This window comes from Geotrypetes seraphini, chromosome 7 (genome assembly GCF_902459505.1).
Source record: "Geotrypetes seraphini chromosome 7, aGeoSer1.1, whole genome shotgun sequence".
NCBI classification, from domain to species: Eukaryota; Metazoa; Chordata; class Amphibia; order Gymnophiona; family Dermophiidae; genus Geotrypetes; species Geotrypetes seraphini.
The window spans coordinates 7,932,326-7,952,493 of record NC_047090.1 but is presented as its reverse complement, the minus strand read 5'-3'; the positions used below and the strand labels follow the sequence as shown (position 1 = coordinate 7,952,493).

Sequence of the window (20,168 nt, the reverse complement as noted above, 5' to 3'; positions counted from 1 at the left end):
CCAGCAGATGGGATTCCGCCCAAACCATGAGCAGAGCCGCCTCCTGCGCCACCTGAGTGCTCTTGGTGCCCCCCTGACGATTGACCTAAGCCACCGCCGTGGCATTGTCCGACAGCACTCTGACCGACTTGCCCAGCAACAGGGAGTGGAAAACCAACAGCGCCAGACGGACCGCTCTGGTCTCCAACACGTTGATCGACCAGGCGGCCTCCTCCGCGGACCAGGTGCCCTGAGCTGAGTGACCCAAACACTGAGCCCCCCAACCCAGGAGACTCGCATCCGTCAGGAGCACCGTCCACTGCGGGAGATCCAGACCCACCCCCTGAACTAGGTGAGGGGTCTGGAGCCACCAACGCAGACTGCAGCGCGCCAAGCCTCGCAGGGGGACCGGAACATCCATCCCGTGCCTCTGGGGAGACCACCTCCGGAGCAGAGCATACTGGAGAGGACGCATGTGGGCCCGCGCCCACCTCACCACGTCCAGGGACGCCGCCATCGACCCCAAGACCCGGAGGAAATCTCGCGCCCGAGGACACCGGGACGCCAAAAGCAGGCGAATCTGAGATTGCAATTTGCTCACCCGGCCCTCTGGGAGGAAGACCCTCCCCAAGGAGGTGTCGAACAGCACCCCTAGGTACTCCAGACGCTGAGCCGGGACCAACCGACTCTTGGAAAGGTTGACCACCCAGCCCAGCGACCGGAGAAACTCCACCACCCGAGCAGTAACCCGGGAGCTTTCCTGCAACGACTTTGCCCGAATTAACCAGTCGTCCAGGTAGGGGTGTACCAGGATGCCCTCCGACCGCAAGGCTGCCGCGACGACCACCATCACCTTGGTGAACGTCCGAGGAGCCGTGGCCAGCCCAAAGGGAAGCGCACAGAACTGAAAGTGCCGACCCAAGATCGCAAAGCGCAGGAAACGCTGATGAGAGGCCCGAATGGGAACATGCAAGTAGGCCTCCGTCAGATCGAGAGAAGTGAGAAACTCCCCCGGCTGAACCGCCAGAATGACCGACCGCAGAGTTTCCATACGGAAAGAGGGAATCTTGAGAGCCCTGTTGACCCCTTTCAAATCGAGGATGGGCCGAAAGGTCCCCTCCTTCTTGGGCACCACAAAGTAAATGGAGTACCTGCCCGTGCCCCACTCCGGAGGGGGCACCGGAACAACTGCCCTGAGATCTAGCAAGCGCTGAAGGGTCTGGCGAAAAGCCTGCGTCTTCCCCGGAGTCTGACATGGAGAAGCGAGGAAAAAATCCGGCAGAGAGTGGGCGAACTCCAGGGCATAACCGTCCCGCACCACCTCCAGGACCCACTGATCGGACGTGATCTCGGCCCATTTGGGGAAAAATTCACGCAGCCGGGCCCCCACCGGAACCAAAGGGGGCGCCGGCAAGGCGTCATTGTGCAGGACGGGAAGCGGGGGAACCGGCGGAGGGATTCCCTGCCCCCCGACGGGCCCCCCGAAAGGGCTGCATGCGCTGGAAGAACCGACCCCGGGAAAATCCCGGAGACTGGAAAGAAGCAGCCCCATGCCCAGGGCGATACTTGCGAAAATCCTGCAAACGCCCCCGGGCCGCACCCCCCCGAGACGCCGGACGGGCACGGTCCTCCGGCAGACGGGGAACTTTCGAGTCTGACAAAGTCTGAATCAACTTATCCAAGTCCTCTCCAAACAAAAACGACCCCCGAAAGGGAAATTTAGTAAGCTTAGCTTTGGACGCAGCATCCGCCGCCCAAGCACGCAGCCACAACACACGCCTTGCGGCCACGCCAAAAGCCATAGACTTAGCCGAGATCCGCACCAAGTCATATAGAGCATCTGAGAGGAATGAGGCCGCCATCTCAATCTTCGCTACCTCCTGATCCACCAGAGACCAGTCGTCAGACTCTCGATCCAAGACCCGCTCCGCCCACCGAAACACGGCGCGAGCGACCAGTCCCCCACAAATAGCCGCCTGGACCCCAAAGGCAGAGACCTGAAAATTTTGCTTAAGGATGCTCTCCAATTTGCGCTCCTCAGAGTCCCGCAAGGCAGAACCGCCCTCAACAGGCACGGTATGCCGCTTGGAAATTGCCGAGACCACCGCATCCACGACTGGCGAAGCTAACGTAGCCCGATCCCCTTCCGGAATGGGATACAGGCGAGCCATGCTGCGCGCCAACCGAAACGGCGTCTCCGGCGTTTTCCACTGCTCCAGAATAATATCCCGAATATCCTGATGCATAGGAAAAGAGCGGGAAACGGAACGGATCCCCCGTAACAGGGCGTCCCCCACACGCGGAGTCTCCGGCGGCGCGTCCTCAAAACGCAAAACCGAAGAAACCTGCTGAATAAGGTCAGGCAGCTCATCTTTCTGAAAAAGGCGCACCACGGACGCCTCGTCACTGGAGAACGGGAAATCCGACAACCCGCCGCCAGCTTCCGTCCCCTCCAGAGAGTCCTGGAACTCCTCAGAAGGGTCCAGGTCCTCCTCCAGACCGACCCGTTCCTCCGACCACAAATTCTCGTCCCACGACACCCGCGGACGCTTGGACAAGGGAGGCGGCGGAGGGGACGTCACGCCAGACGAAAGAGGCAAAGCCGCAGGGAGCGCGGAGGAAAACCCACCCCCCGAAACCCCCTGGGCGCAACCGGGACCCCCAGCCGCCTGAAAATAGGCTCTGCATAAAGAAAAGAAAAATTCAGGAGAAAAACCCCCCGAGGGTCCCAAGGGACTCCCTGCCACAGCAGGGGACCCAGCAGAACCTTGCCCCTGCATAGTCAAAACAGGGGGAAGGTCACCTGAGGTGGAAGACAAAATGGAGGGGCCAGACAGAGAAGATGGCGGTTTTCCCGCCAAAAAAGCTCCCTCCATAGCCTGAAGCGGCTGAGAAACCTGAATAGTCTCAGCCGCTAAAGCAGGCAAGCCGGCATCAGCTGTCAAAAAATCAGCTGAGAGGGAATCCTTCGGGGAATCCCTCCGTGGGCGGTTGTGGAAGGACCGGGCTTCCCCACTGCTCCAAGCCGACTCGCGAGGCACCATCGGCGGGGAGCTCTGGGCGCCTGCAGCCGCTGCCGACGGAGCTCCACCACCTCACCGACCCAAACCGCCGAGTTCAGGCCGGCCGCGAGTGCCTCGCGGCTGGACTAAAATTGTGTCCTACTCCCCCGGAGAAGGGCACAATTGCTCCATACGCGACCTAGCTATAAAAAAGTGCTGGTTACATGAAAAAATACAGTAAAATACAGTTTTCTTAAAGGGAAACAACCCTTCAGACCAGCACTACCTCAGGATTTTTTTTTTTTTTTTTTTTTACAGAACAGACTCCACAGGCTCTCGAAGCAATATGCCTTGCTTGACTTAGGGGGCAAGGCTTACTGCTGAGGCTCCTCTAAAAAAATGTGGGGAGGTGGAGGAAGTGGGGGGAGGGACCCCGCTCGTGACCCGCCGGGTTTAACACCCCCGAGGTCGGACGAACCCCCAAACAGAGTCCGCCCAAGCTCCGTCCGGCTAAAAACAGGGACAATAAACCCCCTAAACAAATTCCAACAGCCCTACCAAGGGAGATGGGTACAGATCACTCAACACCTGCTGGAGGCTGAAAGAAGACTGAGGGAAATAGAGAGGAGGGGCTAGGATATACTGTCCCAAAGTTTTGTTTTCAGTCTCCACCTGCTGGTCATGATTAGATATATACCCATTCGTAAAGTTAACCTCTACTGGTCTGGAGAGTGCTAAAGAATATACCGTTTATAATCAAAGCAGTTTCCACACTCTGGAACTTAGGGATGGGATGTAATATACCACTTACAATTCATTGTGAGCCCACCAGGACAGACAGGGAAAATGCTTCAAGTACCTGTATGTAAACCGCTTGTGAGTGTGGTTTTACAACTATAAAAAGGTGGTATATAAGTCCCTTTCCCTTACACCCCCTCCCCCTAATTTTCAATTGTCTCTTTTGGGGATAATTTTATAAACCACTTTCTAAGCACTAAGTATGGTTTACCCACCAAAAGCCTAAAAATTCTGCATGGGGGCAAACAGGCAAAAAAACGATTGCCCTGAAAGGCAGCACCTAGCTCTACGTGATGCGCACACGGGCATTTCTGAGGGCACCGAGTACAACAAAGGAGAGAGCATATTGTTGGTTACATAGCATCGGCTCTCTGGAATAAAATACTACGAAAGATCCAAAGTGAAATGAATTATAAAAAATTCAAGCTTTTGCTAAAAAGTCATTTGATATGTAGGATTGGTGTTTAGCGGGGTTTGCGTTCTCTTGGAAACCTATGGCGTGATAGTGTATGAGTGAATGTTCTTATCTTGATTGATTGGTTAGGTCTTTTCTGTTACAATATGGACTTCCTTTCCTACCTAGATCTGGAGAAGTATGGCGGTATATCAAGTTCTTTTAATAAACATGTATGTCTGTGTATACTTTATAAAACTTGCACACACAGTCTATATTAGAGCTTTCTCAGTGCAGATGGAGATTTGTGTGAAAGCTTTTGCGCACTACTGGAAAAAGTTTTGGACGCGCTCTCCATAAAAGACACAGAAGGTGCCTTATCTTGCCTTCACAAAATAGGCAAATCAACCCCTGTATTGACAGTTCACTGTGTATCTGAGCTGCGCCATCAAATTGTCTGGGCTCTCCGGTATATCATGTCAGCTCACCAGAGAGACAAAGAGCGTTGGAAAAGGCAAACTTCTGTAGAACAGCTTCTTCAGGGTCAAGCTCCAAATTCAACAAGATTTCCCCTCTGTTGAGATTTGATTTCCCTCTGTAAGAGACAAAACAATATTTTTTTAAAACCTGCACAATGTGTGTGGCACAGTGGTTGAAGCTACAGCCTCAGCACCCTGAGGTTGTGGGTTCAAACCCCGTGCTACTCCTTGTGACCCTGGGCAGGTCACTTAGTCCTCCATAGCCCCAGGTACGTTAGATAAATTGTGAGCCCACCGGGACAGATAGGGAAAATGCTTGAGTACCTGATTGTAAAACCGCTTAGATAACCTTGATAGGCGGTATATAAAATCCTAATAAAGTTGAAACTAATAATATTCATACACTTGAGGCCGATGCTCAAAGCTCCGACTCCACGGTATAAAATACTGTCGTTTTAAGGATTTTTCTTCATTGGGTGATGAACAACACACTAGCATGCATGCTATTTGTGCGGAGCAGTTCCAGTGAAAGAGGGAGGAACGGTGCTTGGCATTTACTCGGATGAGGAATCGTTAGGCACAGCTCCTCCTCCTCCTGCTTGCTGCTGCCGTTCCCCTTCCCTCTTGCCCAGCTCCAGAGTCGTGATCAGCCCAACTGATTTGCGGCTTCTCCTGCTGGCTCCAACGGATTCGTGACTTCCCATGCCGGCTCCAGAGCTGCGATCAGTTGTTTTGTTTGTTTTTTTAAAGAAGGGCACAGCTGTTGTGCGCTCACACAACACACGCACAACAGCTGTGCCCATTTAAAAAAAAGCCATTCACAGCTGAGCTAGCAGACCTTGCTCTCCCTGCCAGCCCTATTAATGTTTTTGGGTTTTTTTAAAATGGGCACTGCTTTTTATAAATATGACAGACTGAATTCCACCAAAAGGTATAATTAAGCTTAGTATAATCCTTCCAATTTCCAGTAATACAGCAAGGAAATTATCATAATTTTAAAAAGATTTGGGGGCCATTGATTACATATTCTAATGATCAGACACCTTAACCACCCCTTTTTTTATTATATAAGGTTATAAGTAGGGTGGGATTGGGATATATGATATTTGTTTTAACTGATTAATTACTAATGGGTGGGATGGGTGGGGAGGGATTCTTTTATGTTTTGATGATTATAAGTAAGAATGTCAAGTGATTTGTAAAATTTATTTTTGATTGAATATTATACACTTGTTGTAAGATATGAAAACGAATAAAGATTAAAAAAAAATGGGCACTGCTGCCGGAAAATTACGATCCTAAAAGGAGGGGGGCATTTCCTTTTGCGCATCGCAAGGAGAGCCGATTTAAATAATAATGAGCTCCTAGCGATGCGTTTGCATAGGGTTCTCAGTGGCTGCTATGAGGATTGGTAGCAGCCACGGAGATCCCCCTTTGAACATCAGCAGGAGAGCTTTCCGTGGCTGTAAGACTGCTTTAAGGAGCATCTCTGAAACAGTCCTACTTACTCTCCAAAGCGGTAGTTGATGTCTTCATTCTCCCAGTGCACTAATGCCACCTCATACGGCTGGATTTCATGCAGCTCCAGGAGCCGCATCACGTGCTTCATCTAGGAAGTAAAACCAGCAGTGGTCAAACAAAGTTGCCGCAATAAAAGAACAAGTACTGAAGCGGTTGATGCAATTTCCAGATAAAAGGAGCTCGTTTAGAATGTGAGCTTCAAGAAGCAGAGACTCGCCATTATGATGAAGCTGCTTTTACGAACAGTAGGGTTAAGAACATAAGCATCGCCTCTGCCGAGTCAGACCCTAGGTCCATCGTGCCCAGCAGCCCGCTCCCGCGGCGGCCCTCCAGGTCAAAGACCTGTTAGTGATCTTTTACACACAACATTTTGCCTTGTATAGTATCCCTCTAACCATATCCCTCAATTCATCCAATCCCTTTTTGAACCCCAAAATCGTACTCTGCTCTACCACCTCCTCTGGAAGCGCGTTCCATGTGTCCACCACCCTCTGAGTGAAGAAGAACATAAGAACATAAGAATTTGCCTCCGCCGGGTCAGACCAGAGGTCCATCCCGCCCAGCGGTCCGCTCCCGCGGCGGCCCTCCAGGTCTATCACCTGTGCTGTGGTCCCTGACTATTCCTATAACCTACCTCAACTCCTATCTGTACCCCTCAATCCCCTTATCGTCTATGAACCTATCCAAACCTTCTTTAAAGCCCTGTAACGTGCTCTGTCCTATCACGGCCTCCGGAAGTGCGTTCCACATGTCCACCACCCTCTGGGTAAAAAAGAACTTCCTAGCATTTGTTCTAAACCTGCCCCCTTTTAATTTCTCCGAGTGCCCCCTTGTACTTGTGGTTCCCCACAGTGTGAAGAATCTGTCCCTGTCTACCTTTTCTATGCCCTTCAAGATTTTGAAGGTTTCTATCATGTCTCCTCTAAGTCTCCGCTTTTCCAGGGAGAATAGCCCCAGCTTTTTCAACCTGTCCGCACACGAGAACTTCCTAGCGTCTGTTCTGAATCTGTCTCCCTTCAATTTCCTCGAGTGCCCTCTTGTTATTGTTACCCCCGCAAGTCTAAAGAATCTGTCCCTCTCTACCTTGTCTATACCCTTCCTGATCTTGTAAGTTTCTATCATGTCCTCTCTAAGTCTCTGCTTTTCCAAGGTTTGCAAGCATATTTTCAAATGAAGGCTCTAGGTGGGGTTTCCTTTCAAAATCCAGTCAGGGCCCACTTTAAGGGGTCAAGCCAATGAACCCCTGGCTGGAGCACCCAAGCTTATGCTGAAGGAGAAGGTGAGAAGAATATTCCCTTGGTTCGACTGCAGAGAAACAAGGGCATATTCAGGAGAAGATGATAAGAAAGGAGAGAAATAGAGTGGAAAAGGCAGGGGCAGTGAAAGACAAGGATGGGGGGAAAGAGACAGGAGGGTAGACAGACTCAGAGATTTCAGGGTGGGAGTCTAGAAGAAGGCAGACTAAGACTGGCTGAGTTTTGGGAGTGTAAGTGGGGACTCAGAGCTTGGGTACGCTGGAAGAGTTGGCACTAAGTAACTGAGTAGGGATTAGAAAGAACAATAGTAACTAGGGAAGGATATGAATAAGATTGTGAGGCTAAGTGCACATCAATGGAGATGGGAGATCGTTTGAAGGACCTGGAGGGGTTGGGAGGCAGTTGAAAGGGAGAGAATATAAATGGGTGAGGTAAAAGCTGTAGCCTTTGTTTTTGAAGTTTTTTGCAGCTTGCCACTATCTTTCATCCAGCCTGTAATCACACCTGATTTTGAAACTGAAAGTTATGCATGCATGAAAGATGTGTACTTTATTGATGTGTGGAGTTTTTTTTACAAACCCATAATGATACAGACCACTTAGGGTACCGTGCAGTCCTGGTGGTCTGTGCATGAGGTCTGTTTTTCTCCACATTTTTTGTATTTATGATTTATGACTTTTTTTGTGTGTGTTTTGATATGTCTGGATGTTTGACTGTCTCTGCAAGAACAAGATAACAGTACGTAATCTATTTACTATTTTTTTGAGAAGCCCATTCAGCTGTTTGTCCTGATTTTTTGTTTGGTTGAGGTAAAAGGGAGTCTGGATTGGGGGTGGGGGGTTATATGCAGAAAAAGCTTTGAAATCTGGTTTTTCTGTACAACGCTCCAGACAATACAAAGCATAGTAGTAAGGAAAAGAATTATCGCAGCTCTGTGGCTTAAATACAAACATGCACCTGGTTATTCAGTATCCTACGAGTATAAAGGAAAGCACGCAACTCCTTCCTTTATAGAACTACCCTCTAAGGGCCAGATTGTGTTAATGACATCGTAGGCATCTAGATTTGTAAATCATGCGTTAAGCATTTTTTAACAGAATCGCACCTGCATTGTAGGCATGATTCTGTCTGTGACGCTTACCAACGCCTACGATCCACCCCTAAATGATGATAGGCGCCTGGGTGTAGGCACCTGTCATCCCATTGACCTTTATTTTTTTTTGTCATGAGCCCATTAATGACGTCATTAACTCTAATTTTGAAAATGATTTCTACTGATGTCGGCTCCTGCGCTTTAGATGGCACTTATAGAATTTCCCCCTAAAAGCGCAACCTGTCCAAAATCCGGCACCTGCCTTATTAGCAATCTGGCCATTAACCTTCATCAGAGCTTGCTAGTTGTGTGCTTCCAAAATTAACTAGGGAGCAATTGGTATGGAGATACTCCGCAATGTGTTACTGGTGAAAGGAAGCGCAGAGCATCCAACCTCTCAGGCAACGGAAATGGGTCTTAAAAGGACTGAATACAAAGAAACTTTTCTGCAAGGTTCAGAGCTTTGTGTACTCACAGTTTTGTCCTCAACATTCCAGAATACAACTGCGCCTTCCCTGTGTTGAAAAGAGATACAGATCCATCAGACGAAAAGCAACTGTTTTCCAGTAGTCTTAAAGAGCCTGGCTCATCCGAGGAACGGGTGGTATTGCTGTGGCCAGGGGGGACTTTGGGCTCTGAAAAGGAAAGTCAGTGCCAATGCAGGGAGGACATGCTAGAACAGGGGTGGGCAACTCCGGTCCTCGAGGGCCGGAATCCAGTCGGGTTTTCAGGATTTCCTCAATGAATATGCATGAGATCTATCTGCATATTCATTGAGGAAATCCAGAAAACCTGACTGGATTCCGGCCCTCGAGGACCGGCGTTGCCCACCCCTGTGCTAGACCAATAGAAACATAGAAAGATGATGGCAGAAAAGGGCTTTAGCCCATCAAGTCTGCCCACTCTACTGTCCCATCCCCTTAAGTCTGTGCCCTAGTGGCCCAAACCCTTAACTCAGCCCTCGCAGGGATCCCACATAGGTATCCCATTTATTCTTAAAGTCTGGCACGCTGCTGGCCTTGATCATCTACACCGGAAGCCTGTTCCAATGGTCAACCACTCTTTCCGTGAAGAAATACTTTCTGGTGTCTCCATGAAATTTCCTGCCCCTGAGTTTAGAAAGCAGTGGTGAAGTAAAGGGGGGAGGGAATGATCCGCCCCAGGCGCTGTCTTGCACCCATTCCCTTCCCAATACTTCAAGCTGCTGCCCGTGCCAGCCTTGGCTCTTCCTCCAAGGTCACTTCCTGGAACCGCGCCTAGTAAGTGACATCAGAGGAAGAGCTGAGGCTGGCGCGAGCAGCAGCTTGGTGTTCCTGCTCATGCCAGGAAAGGGAAGGGGCATGCACGTGTGGCAGGAGAGGACAGGGAAGGAGCAGTTGGGGGGAATGGGTGCCACCCCCCCGGGCACCTCTCACCCACACTACGCCACTGATAGAAGGGGCTGAAAAGGAAGCTAGCACAGGAAGGCACCTGACTGGATTCCGGCCCTCGAGGACCGGCGTTGCCCACCCCTGTGCTAGACCAATAGAAACATAGAAAGATGATGGCAGAAAAGGGCTTTAGCCCATCAAGTCTGCCCACTCTACTGTCCCATCCCCTTAAGTCTGTGCCCTAGTGGCCCAAACCCTTAACTCAGCCCTCGCAGGGATCCCACATAGGTATCCCATTTATTCTTAAAGTCTGGCACGCTGCTGGCCTTGATCATCTACACCGGAAGCCTGTTCCAATGGTCAACCACTCTTTCCGTGAAGAAATACTTTCTGGTGTCTCCATGAAATTTCCTGCCCCTGAGTTTAGAAAGCAGTGGTGAAGTAAAGGGGGGAGGGAATGATCCGCCCCAGGCGCTGTCTTGCACCCATTCCCTTCCCAATACTTCAAGCTGCTGCCCGTGCCAGCCTTGGCTCTTCCTCCAAGGTCACTTCCTGGAACCGCACCTAGTAAGTGACATCAGAGGAAGAGCTGAGGCTGGCGCGAGCAGCAGCTTGGTGTTCCTGCTCATGCCGGGAAAGGGAAGGGGCATGCACGTGTGGCAGGAGAGGACAGGGAAGGAGCAGTTGGGGGGAATGGGTGCCACCCCCCCGGGCACCTCTCACCCACACTACACCACTGATAGAAGGGGCTGAAAAGGAAGCTAGCACAGGAAGGCATCTGTGCATCATCAAATGACAATTCTGGAGCACAATGAACAGCTCGAATTCAGGAGGTGGCTGCATTTGCAAGAGCAGTATTTATTTTTTTTTAATGTATATACTGCCTATGAACATACATAATTATAAAAATTAACAAACTTCCATGCACCTCTATCCCCTCCCTTCAGCGACCTGGTGTGGGGCAAGCACCTCGCCCTTCCCTCCAACTCCACTTCACCCACCACCTGTTTCCCTTCTCCCCCCACTCCCCAGACCAGATCCAGCAACTGTCTCCCTTCCCTTCAGCTCAAGCCTCCCCACTTCGCAGGTGCAGCAGCCCCCTCCCTCCTTCCCTATCGCAGGTCCAAAAGCCCCCCTCCCTCACAACCTCCCTCACAATCGCGGCTACTGACAAAAAAACAAAAACCAAACCTGCGACTCCCCTGTTGACCCCTTTGCGCCTCCCGGTGTGGGCCTACCAGCTTCTTAGAAGCATTCGTAGGACAAAGAGGCAACGTCGTCGCATGCAGCACATCCCGTTTGAAAATTGGCATTTCTGTACTTCCAAATTTGGATGCTTAGTGGGAAATGACCATTTTCAAAAAGGATGTCTGACTTGGACATGTCTGTCCTTTAAATGCTACAAACGGCCTTCCACTATACCTGAAGAAAAAGATCAAGCCAAGGTCCTTCTCTTTGGCAAACTTTTCTGTACCCATCACCAAAACATTTGCTGCATCTGTAATCAAAACCAAAAGGAGTGACATTACAATACAGCAAGGACTCATTATGCTCCTTCCCCCCCCCCCCCCCCAAACACCATGCTGTGTAGGCTTTTTCACAGAGCAAGGTGGCTTTCAGAATATGACGTTAAGAACCTGTTCTTTTCATTCACCCATAGGCAAATGGAATTTTCAGGATACCCACAATCATTTGCATATTCTGGGTCTCCAACATACAATGATGGCTTAGCTATTAGGCAAACAAGGCACTTTGCTAGGGTGGCAGCGAGGAGTTGTAGTCAAAACAGAACAATAGATTCTGACAGACAGACAAATACAGAGAATTATCAGTGTGTATTTTTATACTTTCATGGCATCGAGGTAATCACAGTTGCTGAATTTTTTTTTAAATTGGGCGACAGGAGCCTTTTGATATCTAAAAGTTAATTAAAAGGGCAGAAAGGCTGAAGGTTTGGCTATTGCACCTAATATGTTTGCACTGACCCTGCATATTCCTGTATTTAAGAAAATAAGAATTGCCGCTGCTGGGTCAGACCAGTGGTCCATCGTGCCCAGTAGTCCGCTCACGCGGCAGCCCTCTGGTCAAAGACCAGCGCCCTAACTGAGACTAATCCTACCAGCATACGTCCTTGTTCAGCAGGAACTTGTCTAACTTTGTCTTGAATCCCTGGAGGGTGTTTTCCCCTATAACAGCCTCCGAAAGAGCGTTCCACTTTTCCACCACTCTCTGGGTGAAGAAGAACTTCCTTACATTTGTACGGAATCTATCCCCTTTCAACTTTAGAGAGTGCCCTCTCGTTCTCCCTACCTTGGAGAGGGTGAACAGTTTGTCTTTATCTACTTTGTCTTGAGTCCCTGGAGGGTGTTTTCCCCTACAACAGCCTCTGGAAGTGTTCCAGTTTTCCACCACTCTCTGGGTGAAGAACTTCCTTACGTTTGTACGGAATCGATCCCCTTTCAACTTTAGAGAGTGCCCTCTCGTTCTCCCTACCTTGGAGAGGGTGAACAACCTGTCCTTATCTACTATGTCTATCTCCTTCAGCACGGTTTCAGCAAAGGCAGATCTTGTTTGACAAGCTTGCTGCACTTCTTCGAGGGAGTGAACAGGCAGATAGATTGGATTACTCACCTTTCTGAATCTGAGCTCAAGGTGAATTATATTTCAAGTACACTTAGAAGCTCCTATGCCCAGAGGGCATGCAACCTAAAGGCAGTGAAGGGTTAAGTCACAGTTCAACCAAATCCCAGAAATTTCCCTTTTCTTCTTTTTCTGCCGATGCCACTGAAACACAAGTTCTGTCCTCTGCGCTCATCTCAAAGTTTTATGGGACCAGCACAGCAGTTTCTGCATTCTCCAGCTTATGCTCATTGCGAGCCATATAATGTAGAACAGAGGAAGATCCTGCTCTGGGGACAGCAGCGAATTGCAAGGTGAGAGTTAAGGTCAGTAAGGCTGGCCTAATGGGGAATGGCTGGTTGGCTAAACAGGGGTCTAAGGGCAGAGCAGGGGTGGCCCAACTGGCTTCCTGAATGATGAAGGCAGGAGATTGGTGGGGAGAAAAGAGAGAGAAAGACTGGATGATGAGGGGAGATGACAGTGTGAGCATGGAAGAGACACGTGGGGTTGGGGGAAGAGAGACGTGGGGTTGGGGGATAAGAGAGAATGTGAGAGCGCTCCTGCTTCTGTACTTCTACCTGCAATTTCCAGCAGTGCGTTAAGGGATTGATTTACTAAAACTTCCTTTCCCCTTGGATATGGATTCGGAAAACGGCCTTAGCAAATCAGGCCCGAAAGGAGCTGTGTGGCAAACTGTGGAAGGGATCTCTATCCTCACCTCTGTCTCTCTAATGAGAAAGGTCTCAGTCACTAGCTTCTAAGTTCTCAGGCTAGCTCCTAACTTTAAAGAAAAAGGCTTATGTTAAGAGCATCAGTGAGAGAAGCAAGATTTGAGCCCTGGCTTCCCTGGTTCTCATTGCTGCAACCCACAAGCTAATCCTTCATTCTGTTTAACCCACCTGAGTTTGGGGACATTAGGTTCTAGTCTTTAAGCCCGTTACATTAATGGGTGCTAGAATAGATGTGTGTATCTGTCTGTCTTTCTTTCTTTCTCTCTCTCGCTCCTTGGCCGCTGTCTGTCTTTCTTTCTTTCTGTCTCTCTCTTTCCTCAGCTGTCCACTAGAGAATGACACGGTGACAAAATTCATCACCGTTCCCGTCTCCGCGATAACCACGGGAAATAATCCCATGTCATTTTCTAGTGTCTATTTCAACCTCGGTCCTTCTATACCAGCATTCTTCAAATCAAAGCTTGCGGGTCAGTAGTTGTGCCCAATTATACTCTGATTCTTCCCTCTCTCCTTAAAGAATGACATGAAGACGGTTTCCCGCGGTTATTCACGGGGACAGGAACGGTGATGAATTTTGTCACCGTGTCATTCTCTACTGTCCACCACCACCTCTTGCCTGCTCCCCCTATCCAGCAGTAGCCCTTCGCCCTTGCTTTTACCTCCCCCCTGTCCAGCATTAGCCCTTCTCCCTTCCTTTTACCTCCCTCCCCCCTGTCCAGCAGTACCCCTTCCCTGCTCCCCCTGTCCAGCAGTAGCCCTTCTCCCTTCCTTTTACCTCCCCCTGTCCAGCAGTAGCCCTTCTCCCTTCATTTTACCTTTTACCCGGTTTTCGTGATGGTCTGCAGTGGTTTCGGGGTCACAGCATCGTAGAAGAAAGGCAATGTGTAAAGCGCCGCAGGTTCCTACTGATGGGGAAACTGCCGCACGCCCTACTGCGCATGCGGAAACCGCCGCACTCTCCTTTTTCAGCCCCGCAAGCCGCCCCCACGCGCCTCAAATCGAATTTGGCACGGAGGCACACATCACAGCGGCAGGGATCACGCCGTTTCAACAGCGCATGCGCTGGTAAGGGTTTTATTAGATTAGATAATTTAAGGACTCAATTTTTGATAAGCATTTTTATGAATACGTAGTAGATAAAGAAGCATATTTTACTACTTGGGATCTAGCTAGGTACTTGGGACCTGGGTTGTCCACTGTTGGATACTGGACTTGATGGACCCTCGGTCTGTCTTATGTGAGCCAAGTATAGGACAATGAAGCCATTGTGACATCACTGATGAGGTTGGCTCTTAGGCATTGGTGGAATGAGGCATTATGACATCACAATCTCAGCTCTGGAATGTTGCTACTCTTTGGGTTTCTGCCAGGTACTTGGGACCTGGGTTGGCCACTGTTGGAAACAGGATCCTGGACTTGATGGACCTTCGGTCTGTCTTATGTTCTTATGTGAGCCAAGTATAAGACAATGAAGCCATTGTGACATCACTGCTGAGGTTGGCTCTTAGGCATTGGTGGAATGAGGCATTATGACATCACAATCTCAGCTCTGGAATGTTGCTACTCTTTGGGTTTCTGCCTGGTACTTGGGACCTGGGTTGTCCACTGTTGGATACTGGACTTGATGGACCCTCAGTCTGTCTTATGTGAGCCAAGTATAGGACAATGAAGCCATTGTGACATCACTGATGAGGTTGGCTCTTTGGCATTGGTAGAATGAAGCATTATGACATCACAATCTCAGCTCTGGAATGTTGCTACTCTTTGGGTTTCTGCTTGGTACTTGGGACCTGGGTTGGCCACTGTTGGAAACAGGGTACTGGACTTGATGGACCTTCAGTCTGTCCCAGTATGGCAATTGTGATGTTCTTACAAATGATTTGTTGGATTCTAAACAGGGTACTACTGTGACAGGTCCAGTTGTGCTATCAGAGATGCCAATTTGAGATAGCTAGAGGTTCCAGGAGTAGATGAATTTTTCAGCAGCTGTAACAATCATTCTGTTTTCGAAGTACTTTGGATAAAAAGTCTATACAGGAAAATGCTTTCCTTGGCTAGGAATCTGAAACACTGCTTATACTTTTAAGATGGTTTGTTTTGAATGTAACAGAGTTACAACTACTGTATTTTGTTAAGAAAGATACCTCTGGGCAAACTTTTGACTTCAAAGTATCCTTGGGATGTCAGATCATGACAGAGAGTCCCGAGATGATATTCATCGGCTGTTGCAAATGCTGTACACTGCATCAGATCCTACAGCAAAACCAGACAAAAAAAAACAAAGGCTCGTGACCCCTTTATTTTTTGCAGGGAACTCAAAGTGATAAAAGATGGAACACACTTTGGTCCAAAGACAGAAGAGAAAAAATTTGAATGTAAATCAATTCAACGTTAGAAACTATTAGGTTAAGGCAAAGTTATAGCAAATTCAGTGCTAAGTTATTTTCATGAGTTAAAAAACTGATCCAGAAGAAAATGAAGTGAAAGCAGCAATTTAAACATCTCTGTTTGGGAGAATACACTGGAGTTTACTCTTAACCAGGATAATTTGGGAAGCTACTAGGCACAGAAGAACCAGCTCTGGGCCAAGCACAGATCACAAGCTCTTCACATCCTTGCATTTTTAGCATATCTGCTGCCAAAAAAATTACAATTTAAAATACATTAAGGGTTCCTTTTACTAAACAGCGTAAGAGCATTTTACCGCAGGCCGGTAAGGTAAAATGCTCTGACGCTCATTGAAGTCCTAGAGCATTGGAGCCGGCCCGCAGTAAAGTACTCCACTGCAGAAATAGGTGTTTGATTCATTGCTCTACATACGTCTTTACACTTTCAATATGACAGAACAATTACAGAAAAAAATAAAGAGTAGGAAATGTTTTGGTTGCATAAGTGTCACAGAAACCCCAAATTAGCTCAAGTTCCAAAAATTGCCTTCACAGGGTTCATAATGAGGTAAAAATGAGGATCTCACTGACTCATCTCCCTGTTTCACATCTAACCCACCCAACCCTCTTCCTGAGAGACTGTCATTGAAATTAGAGAATGACAAGGTGACTGTTACCTGCGGATAGCTGCAGGTAACCCGCAGGAACAGGGGGAAAAAAATCAACTGGTTGCAGCGAGTATGGGGACAAGGCCATTCACTGCCCCGTGGAGCAGTGAATGGCCTTGTTCCCGCAGTAAAGGATCTGCACTAACTGCCTCCCTTTCCACCCCTACCGATCAGCAGCCCCCCCGCCCCCCCTTGACTTCAGGTGCACCAGCAGCAGCTCCCCGCTTGCGAGACCAGCAGCCCTCCTGCCCTTCCTATCGCAGGTCCAACAGTCCCCCACCCTCCCTCTAGATCGTGGGTGGCAAAAAACCCCAAAACAAACCTGAGACGCTCCTGTATTGACCCTTTAGCGCCTCCCGGGACAGGCCTACCAGCCTCTTACAAGCTGCCTGCATGCAGGGCTGCTCCAACCGGAACCTTTTTGCCGCAGAGTCCCTCCTTCCGATGTAACTTCTGGCTGACAGCAAGAAGGTTCCAGTCAGAGCAGTCTTGCATGCAGGAAGCTTGTAAGAGGCTGCTAGGCCCACCCCGGGAGGCACAGCCTTGGAGCATTGCAGGTTTGTTGTTTTGTTTTTGGCTTTTTTTGTTAACTGAGAGGGAGGTTGCAAGGGTGGGGGGCTGCTGGATTCACAAAGGGGCAGCTGCTGCTGCACCCGTGAAGGGAGACAGAGTTGCTTGGGCTGCTGAACCGGTTGGAGTTGAAGGGAAGGGAAACAGTTGCTAGATCTGGTCTGGGAATGGAGGGGGGGGGGAGAGGGAAACAAGTCCTGGGCTCATGTGGTGGGTGGAGTGGTGCTGGAGGGAAGGGAGAGGTGCCAGACCCACACCTGAGTGCTGAAAGGAGGGGATAGAGGTGTTGGACCTATGGGAAGGGGAACTAGAGAGAAGGGAGAGAGGTTCAGGAATTGCAGGGAGTAAGAGAAAGAAGAAAAGAGAAAAGCTGAACCAAGGGGATGAAGGAAGAGTGAATGAAATTGAAAACAGCAGAGGGAGGGAAGAAAGAGTGAGGCATTGGTGTAAGAGAGGGAAGACGCTGGACACAGAGAGATATACAAAAAGAGGGGAGATGGTGGGCATGGATGGGAGCATAGGAACAGAGACAAAAAGGGGAATGCTGCATCTGCATGGGAGTTGTATATGGATGCAGAGAGAAGATGGCTAGACATGGGGGAGAATAAGAATGCAGAAGGAAGATGCTGGATGGGGGGAGGGGGTCATAGGGATATAGAGGAGCGATACTGTACACAGGAGGAGGGGATCACAGAATGGTGAGATGATGAAGGCAGGGAGATAGGCACAAGGGAAATACTGCGGTATTCTGTTAGCATGATTTTTCTGTAATAATCTAGTTTATTCAGTTTTCTTGATAGTGGAGGGGATATTTGTGAAGGGGAGACAGGGGTTTTGTTAATCTTTGCGCATTAGTACTACAACACAGGCCACACGTTTGACATGCCTGAAACACATGAACAAAAATGGCTTGACTGTCCTATATTTGGCTCACATAAGAATTGCCATTCTGGTCCAGCCATTTTCTGCTACCATTTTATACATTAGAACTCCTCAGTTCGAGAATGAGCTACTACAGATCATAATTAGACCTCAATAAAATAAAATCAATTATTAAATGTTTTGAAAAGTCAGAGTGAATAAGGAGTTTGAAGCATGACAATTACATAAACATAACAAAGCATTAGCATGTGGAATAGCAGAACAAGGTAGCCCACTAGATGTCAGAGGAGGGAACATGCTGTGGAGGCCGATGACAGCCTGCAAGGAACGCTACAGCACCGGCGATCCTCTCTGCAGGCTATGATAATTAGCTGAAACTAAGACCTAGAGGCCAGGGGGGAAACTGGAGGATGCTGCAAAGAAGGGAGGAACATGTAGGCCTTCGGAGGGGAGGGGAAAGATTTATAAACTATAAAAAGTTTTACCTCATGCAAAATTGTCATTTCTTTAATAAGACATTAACTATTTTTTCTGCGGCCCTCCAAGTACCTACAAATCCAAAATGTGGCCCTGCAAAGGGTTTGAGTTTGAGACCACTGATATAAGGTATACTGCCTCTCCTCTTCTTTCATGCTCTGCTGAAGGCCATCTTGTTCTGTCTACTATCTTTGGGCTGTGAGCCAAGGACATGTTGCCTATGAGGTCTAATGTTTGTCTACAGAATAATGCCAACACAGCACATAGAGACTAGCTGACCTACCCAGTCTATTCCGTAAAATAAGAAGAATCCCCCCCCCCCCCCCCCACACAAAAGAAGTACATTTACCTGCATTTCTGATAGCAATGGCTGGTTTGTTCTGGATGGCTGTTTGGTCCGTGGTGCTTTTGGCGGCCTCTTAGATGGTGTTAGCATTTGTTTTGATACTAATTTATCAGCAGATACAACTGAAAAGAATCTTTTTGGCATTTCAAAAAATTGTTTATGGCAAATTTCTGCTCCCTTAGAACCAAACCACTGTGAGCAAGGAGGAGCAAACTGTGTAGGCTCATTTCCAATCCTTTTTGTAGTAGTGACTTGTGCCTGTGAACTGTGTTTATTTGTACTTTGTTGATATAAATGTATCCAACATGGATTACCCGGGTTCTGAAAGTATAAGTTCTGATTTGTATCGCCTAGAGTCACCAGTGTTAGCCTTCTAAGTCCACTGCTTGGCTTTAGCATTTTCTGTAAGTGCATGCAAAGACCTCGAGCTTGGTAAAATTTGTTCACAATGTGAGGAGATTTGGTGATAAGCTCCATCAGTGCACAGTGAACTGCAAAAGAGAAAAGAGAATTCACGTTCAGCTCTTTCTAAATGACACTGGTGCACAACAGAGTGAGTTGGAAGCAACTTGAAATCTGTGTGCAGCAGTGTTGCACTAATGACATACAAATCCAATCAAATGTATCTTCATTACTGTGCAGCCAATATCTGCAAAAGAGACATGTGGCTAATAGGTGAAAAGTGTCCACCTGCATCATGATTCCATTTGAACTGTCACTTCAGGAGCAAACTTAAGATAGACTTCACAATTCAAAATCCACCGTTTCAGAGAATGACACAGGTACAAATTTTTCCCCGGCCCCACAGGAACTCATTTTCCCATCCCTGCCCCATTCCTGCAGGCTCCGTCCTCATCTGCAAAAGCCTCAAACACTTTAAAATCATAAATGTTCCCGGCTTGTGCGGTTAAGGCAGAGTTTATAGGGATGGGGCAGGGACAGCAACAAAACTCATGGGGATGGGATGGGGAAATTGAGTTCCTGGGGGGGACGGGGACAAATTTGTGCCTGCGTCGTTCTGTACCCCGTTTAATACGGCGGTATTGGTGTAGGGCAGGGGTAGGCAATTCCAGTCCTCGAGAGCCACAGGCAGCTCAGGCTTTCAGGATCTCCACAATGAATATGTATGAGATGGATTTGCATGCACTGCCTCCTTGAGATGCAAATCTATCTCGTGCACACCTGACAGGACGGGAATTGCCTAGCCCTGGTGTAGGGCACTGGTCCCCCCCCCCCCTCCAACCCTTTACAGGGCCACATTTTGGATTTGTAGGTCCTTGGAGGGCCTCAGAAAAAAAGAGTCAATGTCTTATTAAAGAAATGACTCTTTCTAGTTTCTTTTGGCTAAGTCTTAATAATACTATTATGAAGAAACGGTTTTATTTTACTTTTGCGATTATGATAAACACAGGACCTGGGGGCCGCGGGTTTGAGAGGAGCCCCCGCCCCACTTTCATCCCCTTGACCTTTGCTCCAGGTTCCCCCCTCAGCGTCTGCTCCTCCCCACGGACATTCGGCAGGCTTCCCGGAAGCGTGGAGCCTCTCTTGTGAGGCGCGCGCTCCGCAAAAGCCGGAAGTTGCGGCGTGACGCGGAAG

The 20,168-nt window shown here is 48.7% G+C and overlaps 1 protein-coding gene across 4 annotated transcripts in view; it reads right to left on the bottom strand.

Moving 5' to 3' along the window:
• The window catches only part of RMND1 (required for meiotic nuclear division 1 homolog), a 42,289-nt gene extending 22,147 nt beyond the window's left edge, over nucleotides 1-20,142 (bottom strand). The window contains exons 1-7 of one of the 4 annotated variants that reach the window (XM_033952004.1): nucleotides 20,039-20,142; nucleotides 18,576-19,063; nucleotides 15,387-15,495; nucleotides 11,315-11,390; nucleotides 8,998-9,037; nucleotides 6,161-6,261; nucleotides 4,662-4,768 (exon numbers count right to left, since the gene is read on the bottom strand). In XM_033952004.1, coding sequence (XP_033807895.1) covers nucleotides 4,662-4,768; nucleotides 6,161-6,261; nucleotides 8,998-9,037; nucleotides 11,315-11,390; nucleotides 15,387-15,495; nucleotides 18,576-19,049 — 907 coding nt within the window. In that variant the 5' untranslated portion in view covers nucleotides 19,050-19,063; nucleotides 20,039-20,142. Of the gene's footprint in view, nucleotides 1-4,661; nucleotides 4,769-6,160; nucleotides 6,262-8,997; nucleotides 9,038-11,314; nucleotides 11,391-15,386; nucleotides 15,496-18,575; nucleotides 19,064-19,262; nucleotides 19,365-19,960 lie in introns of those variants that run through there. The other 3 variants (XM_033952006.1, XM_033952002.1, XM_033952005.1) reach the window with 3 other exon arrangements.
• Between the last annotated feature and the right edge of the window lie 26 nt (nucleotides 20,143-20,168).